General features: G+C 41.0%; 1 protein-coding gene across 4 annotated transcripts in view; it reads left to right on the forward strand.

The window, feature by feature from the left end:
- dph6 (diphthamine biosynthesis 6) overlaps positions 1-16,975 on the forward strand; it is a 363,508-nt gene that overhangs the window by 317,682 nt on the left and 28,851 nt on the right. For all 4 annotated transcript variants that reach the window (XM_070878999.1, XM_070878998.1, XM_070879000.1 and 1 more), the window contains one exon: positions 2,701-3,097. In XM_070878999.1, the coding sequence (XP_070735100.1) occupies positions 2,701-3,097 (397 nt within the window). The remainder of the gene's footprint in view (positions 1-2,700; positions 3,098-16,975) is intronic.

Raw genomic sequence — 16,975 nt, forward strand, 5'->3', positions numbered from 1 at the left:
ATGTAATTCGGATTACTGCCATTTTGTTGAAACTAATTTAAAGAATATTAAAAATGGCTTAGACTTAAGAGTTTGTCTATTAATCTAATGATAATTAAAAAAATAATAATCCAGTTAAAAGTGCGTGTCCTCTACATGAAAAGTAAATACCAACAAGTGATCTTTGACCACATCATGTTATTGATTTTCATTTAAAGGAAAAAAGGTTTGTCAAACAGCATTAGTTAACTTTTAAGATTGGGCATGAATGAAAAATTCTATGTCATATCTGCTTCAGATTGACTCAAATGTCACATTCATTAAACATTAAACAAGCCATAAATGAAGCAGGTAGAAATATATCAATCTACATGCAGACAGTGGGAATGAAAAATAACAATCTGCAATTTCAAAAATATTGCAATCAAATATAAGTAACTCGGAGCATGCACAGCATTTCTTCAAGTGTTTTCAGATTTTTATGGGACCAGGAGGAGTAGACCCACTGCTGGTACTCGAGCATCCGCACACCCTCCCACCCACCCACCGCCGGGCAGGCCTTCACTGTCGACTGGCTGTGAGTTGTGGCCAGCCACCTTTCTGTTGCAAGACACCTACGAGCTGCAACAGGGCACCTATTTGTCGACCGCAGCTCACCGACAAACTGTTGATGAGGCCTGAACCTGAAAGTGGTTGGGGCCTCCCGATTGCTGTGCTGGGCAGGCGCCCAAATCGAAAGTCTCCCCCAGTAACCTCCGAATTAGATTCAATACAGGCCTTCAGAAGAGAGCAGGAGAAGTTCCTGTGAGTGGAAAACTTCTCCATTTATAGAAGAGAGGTGAGGCCAGAAATTGCTGTTACTGTTGTCCTGGAGTTTGCCTTATTGTCCTCGGGAGCCAGAGAGCAATTTTCCAGTTTTTATTTTCCTAAATTGCTTGCAACTTTTTTTTCTTTTTGTTTTGCCTCTCCCAGGAGATTGTGAGGCAAGTGGAGTTGATTTTAAACCCTACTTTTTTTCGCAAAAGTGATGAGCAATATCTTGGGACAGGAACTGGGAAAACAGGGGCAGTGTGAGCAGTATGTTTGGTAGTGCTAACCTAGGTTCTTTGCTTTGAAAAATCCAGAAATGTCTCCAGCAGTTTGCTGTCATTAGTTCAAAATGACATCATCAGTGTAGCATGCTTTCATAATGTACATCACTAAGTACTTCCTTTGTGTAGATCTCATGTTAACATACCCAACAGTAACATCCATAGGTTTCAGCTACCAAAACGGTTCTACTGGTAAATTAACTTTGCCTCAGCCCTTGCACTTATCAGTAGACCCAATGATTGAAGCAATATTAAGTTTATTGCACAAAGAAGCTCTTGTATCAAAAGGGATCATAAAGTTGCATGTTTGATCCCGACTCTGTGCTAGTGGAACTAAGCCAGGATGACAGTAGAGCCTCAGAATCGCCTCTGCTTTCTTGGGTTAGGGAAGGGACAGCTGAATAATGCTCCTGCTCCTAGATCGCTCTCCGCGATCCCTGCGGGACATGTGCACGTGTGGTAATCAAAGGAGGACAAGATTATCAGGCTCAGTTTCAATGCCTTCTACAGTTGAACAGTATGCCAACACAGTGTCAAGGCTGCCAGATGAATAATAGTCACTTGGATGAGGTATCGAAGGGGACCTAATGTCTATAGAACCATGTCCAACATGTGGCATTTTCTGTTTTAATCGCTCCTTGAAAATAAGATTCCATGGACAAAATTTAACACAATGGGATCTGTTCTGGAATCTCAATGTAGGCAGTTGGCATAAAGTGGGAAATCAGCACAGAGTGAACAGAATACTCATATAAGATTGGATTTAATCATATAATGCTGGGAAGCTCTGCGTTAGGTCTAATGGCGGCTGTGCCTGACCCAGGATTGTTCGTCGCAGACAATATACAAAATATTTTTGTCTCCATTTCTACTGCTGCTCATCAGTTTGCCTGAATGCCAATCAGTTGGGGAATGCATTGGGGTAAATGCGTTTAGAACAGGAGCTGGAAAAAATTAAGTCGCAGCAGCTATTGGTCGGTACAACTCCAATTCTGGGAAATGTTCATGTTTAGGTTATGAGCCTAGAGAATAAAATTAAAATATGCAATTCATGCTTTTAGTTCTCATGAAAAAAGGTGTTCTACTGAAATATCATTTTTGCATTTAAGACTGAGTTATGATTGCATTCGGTGCATTTATTTAAATTCTAATGAGGGTTGGCAGAAATGCAAATGATATTCTTCACATGAACTTTCAGCTATCTTCAGAGATGAGCTTGGCACCATCTTTATACTCCCTGGAATAGGATTGATGTACTAAGTTCATGGGACTGCCTCTGTCACAAATAACTGCTACTTTTGTCAGTGAGTCATGTTGCTGTTTTAATTTTTTGACTTCTGCAAGCACACACACATGTTTTAAAATTTGCTACATGGAAATGATGAGGGCAAACATAGTACTGCTGGAAAATGTTGCAAAGCGTAAGTTGTGCACAGCTCAGGTACTTGGTCAGTCCGCCTCGATGGGGAAGTGGTACCCTTGTGCTGAAAAGGTAGCAACCATGGAAACAGTTTTTATCTCTAGTTCACTGAATGCAGGCGTCTTAAAAGATTTCACAGTAATGCTCTAAACATGTGTATTTGTGTGACATACACTAATTTTCCAAATATATTTTCATTATGTATCACAGGATGAAGTTTATGGAGATTCGGAGGGCATTTCTGGCCTACTGATAGTAGCCGTGTTCCCTCATCTGCCAAAACATGCTGCAGTAGAGTGGCATGTCATTGCCTTGACTGACGATCCCTGTGAGAGGAAATCCTTCATGATAAATAAGAAGTTGGATGATTATATAATTGACTGTGAGGTGGTTGTGTCAAGTTCGCTGTCAAGTGCTGCTATCTCATTGACTCTAAGTCTTCTGTTGCCATCAGTGACCTCTTCAGAGCTAAAGGATGCACTGCAAGAACTAGCTGTTGTATTCCAACAAGCAATGAATAAGCTCCCTCAAGATGTTACCCAACTTCCTCTCTGCTTCAAAACTTTCTATTGTGAAGACACCATAGATCCCAACTTCGTGCAAAGAGGTAGGACTGTCTCATTGCTAGAAGTTATAGTTTAATTGGAAATATGTAACTGCAATGCTAGAATGTTGAACTATTGACTTCGAGACAAGAGTTCGAATCCCAGGGGTGACTGACATTTTCGGATGGACGTTTCCAAAAGGCCCTCGCCCGTTCCAAACTCTGTAACTTTGTTCATCCCTAACTCACTCCCAAAACTGCCCTTTCCTGAGACTCAGGTCTCTTGTGCATCCCCACCCCCCACCTTCACCCCACTACTGGTGGCCGTGCCTTCAGCCGCCTGCACTCCATGCTCTGAAATTCCCTCCCCAAGCACCTCCGCCTGTTCAAATCCTTCTCATTCTTTAAAACCCACCTCTTTGACCACACTTTTAGACACCCCTTCTAATATCCCCTTCTTTGGCTTTGCATCCATTTATTTGAATATGCCTCTGTGAAATGCCTTAGGATGTTTTTCTATGTTAGAGGTGCGATATAAAAGCAACTTATTGTTGTAGTAGGCAAGGGAAGGAAAATGGGTTCCACATTACTCAAGTATAACTTCTGAATAGCCCAAGGTAGCATTGATCACATCTATGGCAACATCTGCGCTAGAGTATTTTATTTTTCTATCCTGAGGACAATAATTTGGATGCAGTGGTAAGATAAAAGTTCAAGTGACATGCTGCATAATTGTTGTAAAATATGTATACCTATGGGTACCTTATAATCTAATGCTGATGTTGCACCTTTATGCAGAGTTCTATGATCTTTGAATCTGTGAGATTGGTGTATTTATACAAGCAATTTTGTTTTGCTGCTTAGCCACGTGATGTAAAAAAGACACATCTGTGGGCTTTTAACTAGTTAGCAGGTTGTACCTCTCCAGTCCAACACCCTTAGGACTTGACCAGTGCCGGACCAGAGAATTTTCCGCACTATGGGAGGTCACGCCAACCCTAGAATTACTGGGTCCTGATGACTGCGCTCAGGGCTCTTGAACGCCTCCGGCTGCAAAACTGGGGCTTTGGAATGTTCTGAGGTTGTGAAAATGCTATATAAATGCAAGTTCTTGCTTTAGACAAGTGTTGGCGGTGAGGGAATTATGTCATAATACAGTACCAATTACACGCTGTCATGAGCTTTAGGGCCAATACTATTTTCTACATTACCATTTCCTCTACTTACCGTATAGAGTGAACAACAGCTGGAACTGGTTGCCAGTAAGCGTGGTCGAGGCCAGGATTACTGAACTTATTTAAGAAACAGCTAGATGCTGTAATGGGAAGATGGTAGTATTCTGAAAGGATGAAATCAAAAGTGCCAAAGGCCTTGTACATCTGGACCGATTTTGTGACTTCATGCCAGCTCTACTGAATTTCACAAGCTTGTTATTGGGAAGCATTTCAAAATGAAGGAAAATGTTTTTTGTTTTAAAGCGTAGTAATTCCACGGTGGCGTTGTGCTACCATTCATGACCACTTGAGCTTTACAAACATATGAAAATGACCAACAGAAAAAGATTAACTGGTTCATCTAAGCTGTCCCATAAACTATGCATCACCACACAGACACTCCCTACCCACCCGGAGCCATTCCACAAGTCTGCTATTCTCTGTGGAAAAAAGAACCACCTAAGATCCATCTCCGTCTGTCCTTACATAACTTGTAAGCGTGTTCCCTGGTCCTCTGTAACTTATCCAGATTAAATAAATGGTGCACGTAAACGCAATCTAGTCCCTTCATTTTATAAACCTCAATCAAATCACCCGGATCGATGTTTATTTGTAACTTTCTGGGTAACTAAGGACCTTTAGACTAGGTGCCAATCTAGTGATCCTCCTCTGCACACTTTCAGAACCTCAAAATCCCCCACCATTTGAGGAAACCAAAACTGGACACATTATTCTAACTGAGCCTAACCAAGATCTTGAACAAAATGGTCTGCTTTGTTTTCCAGTGAATTGTCCTGTGAATACAACCTGTTTGCTTTAGCTATAGCTTCCTGGCATCACTGGCTTCAATTCTGCCCCCTTTGTTCATGATGCCATTTAATATACTTAATAAGTTGCTGCATTGTAACTCAACGTTAACTTATTGAATGAACCCACTTTCTGTTTAACGTTTAAGAGCCTTGGGATGTTTTACTATCTTAAAGACGCTATATAAATGCAATGTTGTTGTAACTTTATGTAATTCTAATTTTATTAGACTATGTTATATGGGCAGGGTGGAATGAAGATTAAAGTGGGAGGAGGTTTGTGTGGAGTATAAACAGCAATAAAACAATTGGGCGATTAGCTTATTTCTGTGCTGTAGCTGCGATATCATTTTATGTAAGTTCATGCAGTTGGGCAGAACAGTCACATGGAATAATGCACAAATAAGGTGAATTATTATTCTTATTATTCTTAGTTTGCCAGCCAACAAGGTAACAGTGATCGTACCTGAACTCTGCATAGTATGTCTCACAGAATCATTTCAGGTTTATTTGCGATAAAAGCACTCAAAAATTTTGAATCACTCTTTTGTATTAAATACTGTTGCAATTTTAAGATTCTGATTATATCAGCCATTTTAGAGCGAACTGCAAAACCTTGCAATCTGACCAGTGTGATAGAATTCTGTTAAACTGTGCATATGTTGTGCAAAATGTGACTGCGAACTAGGGATTAAAAATGACATAATTTTTTTTTTAAATGGAATATCAAATTTATTCACAAGAACTTGGATTTCAGGGTGAAAAGATCCAGAAGATGAGAGATGGAATACATCTTATTGTCTGGTGTTTTTTTAGAAAATCATCAGCACTATGACATTTGTTTTATAAAAGGAATCTGCTTCATGATTCTGAAATGATAGTCTGTGGACAGGGGGAACAATCTGTGTAAATGCATTCGATAATGATATGCAGAAGCCACCTGGTGAAAGAATCCTCTCAAGGAAGCTGCATTCAGACTGTCGATATTAAGACTTAATAGTTGAGCTGCTTCGTTTTATTTTACTTTTATGAAAATGAATCTCGTGGGCTCTCTCAGGGTTTGAAATAAAAACAGAAAATGCTGGAAATATACAGCAACTCCATCAGCTGATTTTTCTTGAAACCGTTTCACTTTATAAATGCTAACAGAGCTGCTTGTGTGTAGCCAACATTTTCTGTTTTTATTTCAGATTTCCATTTTTTTTTAAATAGTATGACAAAAGACTGCATTAAACAAGCTGGGTCAGTTATTCTTCTTTTGACTCTGGACCCTAAATTGACACTGGTCTTTCTGTAGAACCTTTCTGGTATCTGCTGCCTCCATGGAAGAAGATAGTTTACAGATGTTCCTTTGGTAATTTGTATGACCTTACCATAGTGCTGTTGTGGCATGCTGAATTATATAATTCAACAGCCTGGGGTGTCATCTACCACAGTCAAATCTCCATTTAATACTATGTTGCAGCTCACTTATGATTATTTGTGAATCAGTCCAATTATACTTTAGGTCAAAAGTCTACCACATTCAAAACTAATTCCATTCCCTGGGATGAAACAAATTGTATTTTAAGTTGTACTCTATAAAGTCAAATTTCACTTAAGATTTCAACCATGATTTTAGCCCATTATCATTTGCATCAAATTCCCAGACAGCTTAATTAATGTATTAGCACAAGAACTTGTTCACTCGATCATTGCGCGATGAACAAGATCCTGCAGTTATAATTCTAATCGTTAACACTCTAATTTTAAAAAATGCATATTTTTGTGATGTAGCTGTACAGTTTGTCACAAGGTACTTACTGAAGACTATATTGTAGTACACCGTGCATATGTTGGGAACTACATGCTGTTTCTGGGGAGGGGTTACAATATCCGAAAAGGATCCTTGGGTTTTGCTTCGTTCATGAGGGTATCAAGGATCTTGTACATTTAGTGATGACTTGATAGGGTTATAGAATTTCCCTCAGAAAGCACGAGGACTGGGTGGTTAGTTTATGCAACATTCTGAATTTCTTGGGGTTGTATAACTATATGGGAAGTGCCTGGTCATGTGGGTTTCCTGAAATGGATTCCAGACTGCTTGGTACTCCCTGGGTTTCAGGCATATGCTCCACAGATGTCCCGCCACATTTTGTTGTGGGGAGGGTTGTACTTCAACACAATGGAGAGTGGTCTCATCTTACAGCTAGGAGCGACAGTGGACCTGCATACTCCATAATGGATAGGCTGAAAAGGCACAGTCTTGAATCTGCGGGGATTGTGAGACCGGTTGGCTCCATGACCTCTTGGATGCCATCCAGAATTGGCTGAATGAGGAGGAAAGACCAGAAAGAGTGCAGCAATGTACGTGTCTAACTCTTTCAGACAGCTCTTACAGTATTCATGGGGAGGGGTGGAATTTGTAGATCAGATGTGGAGTGCAGTGTGTTCAGTGTATTGGCTTGCTAGCATTCTGTTGCAGGCCGTGGCTGTGACAGTCTGCTTCAATCCTTTTATAAATTCCCCGGCCTCTAAGGGTTTTTGTGCTGTCTTTTGCTCTGGAAGCAAACATTGACAGAAGATGGAGATGCATTGCAGGAATTTATCAAGGAGTACAGGTACAGTTCCGTGCAGGGGGTGGGTGGGGTGGGGGGGGGGGTGCTGCTGGGGTGGGGGGGCTGGTGGAATGGCATGTTGACTTTTTGGAGCATAGCCGGGTCCTACAGTTGTTTAATTTGGTATCTTGGTGAGGTCAGTTGCTGCAATAGGATCATTTGGGTTCTGTTGTGGTGTTGACCTAGTCTAGTGATGCTTATATCGTAGCAAGTTCAGAACTTATCCATGGGAAATATATCTAAAAGTGAGCCAGATTGGAAAAAGAACCAATAAGACCTGTGGTATTTTCATCGATATGCAGATTCCTTTCCAGGTAAATAGTTATTATTGGGTATTTCTGGGCTCTTGTCAGCCTTTTTGGGGGGATTGTTAAGGGCAGGCAATGTAAGGGGTTGCTATGAACTTCGGGGCTCTGTGGTCAGGCAAGTACTGTGGGGGCAGGCTATAGTTCCTGAGAATTATGCTGCCCAATAGTAGTACCTGAGGCTGAGCCTCTCTTAATGCTTTGAACCTGCAAGTGTTTGTAGTATTGAATTTAGGCACCCGTGTCAGGAGTGGAGGGGTCGGTTAATGAGGGTGAGCTGGAGACAGAGTAGAGCATGGTCAGAAACATCGTTTTGCCTAATCGGGCAGCTTTTTGGTCAGGGTAAATGTGACTGCTTGAGGAAGTGATAGTTGACTCGGAAGTATATATTGCAGTAGTTTATTATTACGTATGGCCAGTCTTGTGCTCTTGGATAAGTAAGTTGCCACACTTTCACCATCCAGTTCCTCATGAGCTCTGAAGAGATAGGGTAGCAGCTTGCTCCTTTCTGAAATAAGTGAGGTTTTTCTTCTGTTTTTTGGGGAGTATTTAGATCCTTGATATTCAGGAAACTGATACCGAGTTCTGCCATAATCGAGATTGGACTGCGGTGTTTTGTGCGCTGCTGCTGGCTGTGCCCAGTGCTATAGTCTACCATGCCTGAGCCTGATGGACACTGTTTAACTTGCCATTAACTCTTGCTTGCTGCTGAACAGGAACATTGGAGAGGGAAAACTACTTTGGAAAATCCGCCCCAAGTCACAGACAATTTTGCCATCTTTCCTTTTGTACTATAATCTCACAGTGAGGATACTGACTGTGAACTATCTCATCAGACTTGATCACAAATGCATTGTAATGAATCATTACATAACATCAGTGTCAGCTGTGGCTCAGTTGGTAGCACCACCGCCTCTGAGTCAGAAGGTTGATAAATCTAGGATGACACTCCCTCAAAACTGCACTGTCGGAGGTGCCGTCTTTTGGATGAGACCGAGGCCCCGTCTGCCCTCTCAGGTGGAGGTAAAAGATCCCATGGCACTATTTCGAAAAAGAGCAGGGGAATTATTCCTGGGGTCCTGGCCAATATTTATCCCTTATCTGGTCATTATCACATTGCTATTTGTGGGAGCGTGCAGTGCGCAAATTGGCTGCCGCGTTTCCCACATTACGACAGTGACTATCCTTCAAAAAGTACCTCTGTAAAACGCTTTGGGACGTCCAGTGGTAATGAAAGGCGCTATATAAATGCAAGTCTTTCTTTACATGTTACTTTTGCACCAGAAAGAACTGCCCAATGACTGCCACCAAGATCAAAGGAGCAAGTTTGGAGATAATTTTCAAAGTGACAGTCACTATATGCCGCATTATCTCAGTGCTAAATTTGAAGTTGGGTGTATCCATCCCAATGTGAAATCTGTCATGATCAGCTGCACGGAATAATAGAAAGAAGAAAGAACTTGCTTCACAGCCAATGAAGTACTTTTTGAAGTGTAGTCCCTGTTTTAATGTAGGATGTGATTGCATTGGACTAGTTGCCAGTCACTCGATACAGCGTGCAGTTTGGACTCCTGCTGTGTGAGGGAAAATGTTAATTGACTTTTTCATTGGTTTCGTTTGCAACTTTGTGCACAGCCAGGCAGTGAGGATGTCTGGTCAGCATGTGGCAGCTACAACTAGCCTTGCTGCATTGGACTGGCTGGCACTCCATGTGGGTGGGGAGAAGTTGGGGGAAGGGCTGCTCTCTGTCTTTACATGTCTGTCACAGATATCAGTGTGTGTCTGTACAGGAAGTCACATGTATCAGGGGAGCAGAACGCAATGTGGTTGAGAGGCTTCATCATGAGAATAGATAAGTCTGTAATGTATTAACTTGCCATTAACTCAAGCTTGCTGCTGAACAGAAAAATTGGAGAGGGAATACTAGCAGGCTATTAGCAGCGTTGGGTCTGATGGTGCTACACATCAGTCCCAATCCCCCAGTGTTGCACAAGTCAGCACTTATGGTATTGACAATTTGTAACAAATTTCATTGACAACCTTATTGCCTGTATTATGCATTTCTGATTTCTGATCAACATAATGTAGAAGGTTTAAATGAGGTAGTAATGTATCCATCTCCTTTACAGCATGCGTCAAATATAGCTCTTTTTCCCATACAGATACTTATTTGGTGTGGTTTTTATATGGCATCCTTGTATGTGCGGTATTGTTCGAAGTAAACACATGCCATTGTGTTCTGTATACAGCACTTTCTTTGGAAATTCATTTTCTCTTTTACACAAGAGAACAGTCTACTACTTTTCAAATTGTTTTCTTGTCAACCTTGTTTTTACTCCTGGTCTTCCTGACAGTTGTATGTCGGCACCCTGATTCTGATCTCAGCTGCCCACTGGGAGATCACAGAGCAAGCCCTGATGTTGATGTCGATTTGTTTTTTCCCCCTCTCCATACTACTGCATGTGAAATCGGGCACTCCGCTTTGCGGTGGAAGATGTAAGTCAAACAGCTCACTCAGCCTCTGCACCGTCCTCTACAGCACAGTGCGGTGGATCACAGATAGAGGTCCACGGCTTGCTCAGCCATTGCACCGTCCCCTACAATTGTTTTCTTTCTTAACTTTCTTACAGTAGAGAATGTGTGTTGCCCTTTTAAGAACAAATTTGATAGAAGATCAATATTTTCTCTAACAGTCTTTGTTTCATTGTACCGTTTCCCTGGCGCTATACTGAATACTAATTTTATTGCCTAAGGCAGCATAGTACTAAGTGAGCAATGCATGTATGAAAACAAACACATTCAGCAGTATCTCATTACTGTAATTTCTCTGTATTAGGAGTGCACTGATATGTGCCATAAATTAATATGTTTTATATTGTAAAGATTTACATTGCCTGCTGTGGATTAGTCATGCATTATGCTACATTCTTTAGCCTTGGGAATTGTCCCAAACTATAGTAAAAACAAGCCAGTTATACACTAAGTAATAAGGGGAAAATGGAAAGCAGCTGTCAAAAATACAGCATCAAAAACAAATCAAACCTTTGGGTGGCCCTGTTGGCACAGGCCGATAGTACATTGATGTTCCTTGCCACAGAGTGGTAAGAGACAAATTCTTCACCATGGTTCCTTCCGCGATTAGTTCTTGATCTCAGTTGGGCATTTCAGGGGTACATGCCAGGCAGTGCTTCCTCGAGGGAAATGAAGAACCGCACACTTGCCGCTGTCCTGTACCCCTGTTGAGCTGATGTGTAGTGACTGTGGCAGAGCAGTGGAGATGGTCTGTTTCTCCTCTCGATCCGAGTGGTACGGATAAGCTTAAGGAGCTGGGAGAAATTATGTTACAACATTTAAAAATTGAAGATTTTGCTTTTCACTTTAGATTTCTGTTTTCTTGTGACATGTTTTTTTTAAACTCTTGAGTTTAGTTGGGGCTCATAGTTTGCATTTTATACAAAAGAGGTTCAATACAGATTTTATCTCTTACTATAAGCACAAACTGAGTTGTGCAGTATGCCTTATATTGTCACATACAGTATTCAACAGCTAAATATTGTATCTATACTATAAATGGCCATAAATGTATTAATTTAAAACAGCATGCATTTTTGTTACTTTTTCCATTAATTTAAGTATGGAGAGGATGCCACAATTGCCAGTAGAAGAATGAAACAACTTATATTTATACACCACTTTCTCACATTCTCAGGATGTCCCAAGATTCCAGTCATTTATATAAAACAGTGATTAAAATACTTAGCTAACTCTAAATAGGCGTGTCAAAAATAAAATCTGTACAATTTACTTCAGAGCTCAAAGCCTTTTCAGGAAGCTGAACAAATCTTAATATATACAGGCGCATAAAAACATAGTGCAGGCTATGTTTTTCAATTTAGTAAAAGTGTACGAAGTATCCAAATCATTACCAGTAAATTATTTTTGAAGTGTAGTCACTGTTGTTATGTAGTCAAGTGCTGCAGCTAGTTTGCATACACAAAGGTCCCACAAACAGCAAATTAAATGAATGACCAGTTAATCAGTCTTGGTGATGTTTGCTGAGGGAGGAATATTGGCCAGGAAACCATGAGAACTCTTTGAATATTGCCATGGGATCTTTAATGGCCCCTTGAAGTAGCAGAATAGGAAGACAGAGCTTTAACTTAATGGGCCCAATTTTGACCATGACTTACATCAATTTTTTTGGAGTAACTTGTTTTTTCTGGCGTAAGTTTTAAAAATGCCATTTCCCCCCCAAAATTTGCTCCAGAATAAGTTAGTTAGGTACGAATTTTTTTAGTTCAGTTTTTTTTTTCAAAAGGGGGCGTTCCCAGACACTTACGCCAGTTTTGGCCATTTATGTCACTTTGGCCAGCTAAAACTTACTCCAAATTGACTTAGGTCAGCGTATGTGGCCAGCTCTGAAAAACCTTGCAAGTAGTTAAGAAATCGGTGCAGGTTAGTACATTTAAAGCACCAAGACTTACAAAAGACTAAACAAAGCACAAAAATAAGCATTCAATAACAAATGAAAAATTGAAGGAAGCTGAGGACCTGCACCAAGACTTACAAATCACTAAACAAAGCACAAAAAGTAATAAGCAATCAATCCAGAACAAATAAAAAATAGAAGTCCTACCTTTATGCCAGAATCAAGTTTTTTTTCTAAAGTCTCCCCCCACCCCCCCCCCCAATCAAAACACTCTTTCTCCCCCCTCCCCCAAAAATATTCTATCTCCACACCCCCACCCCCCCCAATCAAGACTCAAGCACAACCATCAATGAATAAAAAATAAACCTGAAGTCCTACCTCGGCCCGCGAACTCAATGGGCCGGCCGGCCCGCAGGACATGCTGGGAGGGCAGGAGCATGCATGCAGGTGCTGGCACTGTTTTCGGCGCTGGCCTGTTGCTCCGCCCCTCACTTCACAATGCACGCCACGCTGGGATTCCAGGGAATCGGAAGAGCGGCCAGGATGGGGCGACTTTTTTCCGGCGCCGTTTCCAGTGTTTAAGGTAAGTGCGCCGAAAAAAGGGGTTGGGCAAAATTGAGCCCAATGTAACAACTTCAAGACTACAGCTCCGACGATGTATTACTCCTATCGCACTGCATAGTGTCAGCTTAGATGATCTGCTCAATCCTGGAGTGGGATTTGAACTCACAACCTGCTGACTCAGATAGATATATATACAGATATATATACATATACATGAGTGCTAGCAATTGAGTGAAGCTGAAACTTAGTTTACACGATGTGGATTTTACCTCAATTGTGTTATGATGAAGCGTATTTATGTGCAGGTATATATTGATTTTTTAATTCTGAGAAAGTACTGGCATCCAAATTGTTGTGTGGACCTTATAAATTTGTTACAGAGATAGTTTAAATTTCTTTGACACATTGAATTTGCAAATATTTGTTAAAAATACACATTTTGAAATCACAGCCTGCAGATAAATGGTAATAGTCACGCCATACCTATGTATTGTAGAAACTATTCGATTCTTGTCCCACAAGTTAATATTTATTCATTTTTTCCCGAATGTTTGCAATCCTTGAGCCACGAAAATTGAAACTTGTTCCGTGACAATTTATATGAACATAAGAACATAAGAATTAGGAGCAGGATTAGGCCACACAACCTTTCGAGTCTGCTCCGCCATTCAATAAGATCATGGCTGATCTTCGACCTTAACTCCACTTTCCTGCCCGATCCCCATATCCCTTGATTCCCCTAGAGTCCAAATATGTGCAATTGTAAATTTGGTCATTTATTCCATTTCTCCAGGGTTTCCACTGATCTTCCTCCAAAATTTAGGCCGGGATTTGGAGAACCCCCGTAGAAGATGTACTCCACAGCTTTTAGTGAGCTATACGGGTCAGGAAGGTCCCAGATTTGATCCTGGTCACTGCTTGGTATGGGTATCTAGAGGACAGGATTGGGTTCGGATGTAATGTTCTTCACAGTTGAACAGCTTGCCAGCAATTACTATCCAGCCTCACTTGTGAATAATAGCCATCTGACCATGTTTATTGGAGTCAGATGTGTGACCTGGGCATGGTAGAATGCTAATATTACATTCCCTACTTTTGTATATTTAATGGAAATCATCCTGTGCCATTACATATGTAATTTTCAGGACACAGCTGGCTTAATCCTATTTGAGGTATCCCCAACAACAACAACTTGCATTTAGAAAGCACCCGTAATGTAGTAATGCACCCCAAGGCGCTTAAACATCAGTGTGAAGCTTTTGCTGATCTCCAGTCATGCATCGTCATGAAAGCCAAAAAAGTTACATTTAAGATGACACATTTAACGCTTTATCGGCAGAAAATGATTACGTGCAATACAGCTGTCAAGAAAGGGAATTGATGTTTCTAAAGATATTGGGCCAGAATTTTCTGGCAAAATAATGGTGTCTGAATGACGCACACCATTATTAAGGCCCAAATCGACCAGCAATTTGTGGCGACAGAGATACCCTGTGAATTGCAAATCTCCACAAGTTGCTGGCCGATTTGCATCACTCTGCCGTTAGCTTCGCGAAAATAGCATCTCGCCCTTAACCTCCTCATGATTTTAATGAAATTGCTGCATTTACACAATAATTGCTAATTAAACATGCCACAGAAAGTTAAGCCTAGTAATTCATATCATAAGTACCCTTTTAATGATAGTTGTTAATGATGGCCAACCAATCGCTCTGGCCCAGAAAGTGAACAATTAAAACTGTGGTGTCTCATTCTACCAGGTAGTGAATTGTTGTTGGAGATTTATAAAATGTCAGTTTTTAAAATAACTTATTTTCCTTTCTGTCTCTTTTTTTCCCCTCTTAATCCAACTTTTCTTTCCCTAACTTTATTTATCTTTCTGTACTTGATTTAATATTGAATTATCCATTCGAATACACCTTCCGTTAATTTCTCAATCCTTAAATCTCATTGGTTAAGGAAATACACTGTGGTTTCCATCATTCACCAAGGTTCCAGTTGCCCTCGCTTTGCGGTTATCAGCTCGCAATTCCTGAAACTTACAGGACAAAACTTTTGTGAGCCAAAGGGTGCTGGAAAAAGTCTAACTAACAGAGCACGCTCAAGCTCCAGCAAATTCCACCCCATTAACATAATTTTGATTCATGGGAGTGGGGATTATTAAGACATCTTGGATAGGGAAGGAATCCATGATTGAGGTAGTCATCCATGGAAATATACATGTATTAGGAGTGAGGGACTGACTGACCTTTTCTCATTCAACATTTTCTGTAGTTATGTACCAGAAAACAACTACATGAAGCCATTAACTGGAACATATTGAGTGAATATTTCAGAGTTAATATTAAGATTACATTCAGTAATTGTGCAAATTCAGTGTTATATTGCAACGGAGCTGGTCGAGCGTGGTCAGTGCTTCAATGCTGGGGATGTTTGCCTGAGGAAGAACACTGACGGTGCATCTATCCTCCCAGTGGATTTGCAGGATTTTGCGGAGGCAGCATTGGTGGTACTTCTCCAGTGCTTTGAGATGTCTGCTTGTATATAGTCTACATCTCTGAGCCATGTAGGAGGACGGGTATCACTACAGTCCTGTAGACCATAAGCTTGGGCAGGCCACATCGTCTGCATGCCCGGCACGAGACTCCCTAAGCAAGCGCTCTACTCGGAACTCGTACACGGCAAGCGAGCCCCAGGTGGGCAGCGGAAACGTTTTAAGGACACCCTCAAAGCCTCCTTGATAAAATGCAACATCCCCACCGGGACCTGGAAATCCCTGGCCCAAGACTGCCCAAAATGGAGGGAAAGCATTCGAGACGGCGCTGAGCACCTCGAGTCTCGTCGCCGAGAGCATACAGAAATCAAGCGGAAGGAGCGTGCAGCAAACTCGGCACCCCACCCACCCTTTCCTTCAACCACTGTCTGTCCCACCTGTGACAGAGACTATAATTCCCTCATTGGACTGTACAGCCACCTGTGAACTCACTTTTATAGTGGAAGCAAGTCTTTCTCGATTCCGAAGGACTGCCGATGATGATGATTATATTGCAATTAACCTTGAATGCTTTTTACAGAAATCATATGTCCTCCTGAGTTTATTGATAGAAATATTGTTCAAAAAGTAAAATACAACAAAAAGACTATCTGATGTAAGTTTAAAGTGTGAGAAAACGTAACTATTTCTAGCCACACAGAAGCTCAGTAAAGTGAATGGAAATAAAATAGAGCACCAGGAACAGCACTGCAGTAAGCCGATAGTGCATTGAGTTAATAAAGTAGTTTATGGAAGGATGCACATTAAGAATATTCAACACTTCATCTTTTGACTTGTACAGCCATATTGTTTTACAAAAAAAGGATGGCTGCTTAAAGTATTAAATGACATAAGTAATCAGTAATGATCTGTAACAAATTCTTCAACTAGTATGTACATTCTGTTTCACCTACAAGTAGTAATGCTGCAGTAATAGTAGCAAGCTGCTGCAGCTGACCGTCATTCTTAGATTGATTTTCAATGATGTGGCACATTTCTCCCAACAGTTTGTTGCCAAGTTGTGGGATCCACTTCTTAACTGGAAATGAGTCACCTTAAATGTGGAATTTCCATTCTTGCTTTCAAATTATACTTAATGTGTCCTGTGACTACTGTAAATATTATACCTCTTAGAACCGTAACACTGAATGTTCTACAATTATCAAATAATAATGATCCATAGATATTTGCTGAACATTATTTCTTATAGAGCTGTTATATTCCTACAGTAGCTGCTATGGAACTAATGTTGTATTTTGAGGTTACCAAAGTACTATGACAGGTCCATAAGGGCTGGAGTCGGGGGGAGGGGGGGGTTGTTACTTTTGGGTAAACTTCGTTGCTAGAACAGCTCACTCGGAAACATTATTTATAGCCTCCATGTTGACCACTGGGGAAGTTCATGTGACTTATGCCATAAGAACATTAGAAATAGAAACAGGAGGAGGCCACCTGGCCCCTCAAGCCTGCTCCACCATTTAATAAGATCATGG

This window comes from Pristiophorus japonicus, chromosome 4 (genome assembly GCF_044704955.1).
Source record: "Pristiophorus japonicus isolate sPriJap1 chromosome 4, sPriJap1.hap1, whole genome shotgun sequence".
Taxonomy (NCBI): Eukaryota; Metazoa; Chordata; class Chondrichthyes; family Pristiophoridae; genus Pristiophorus; species Pristiophorus japonicus.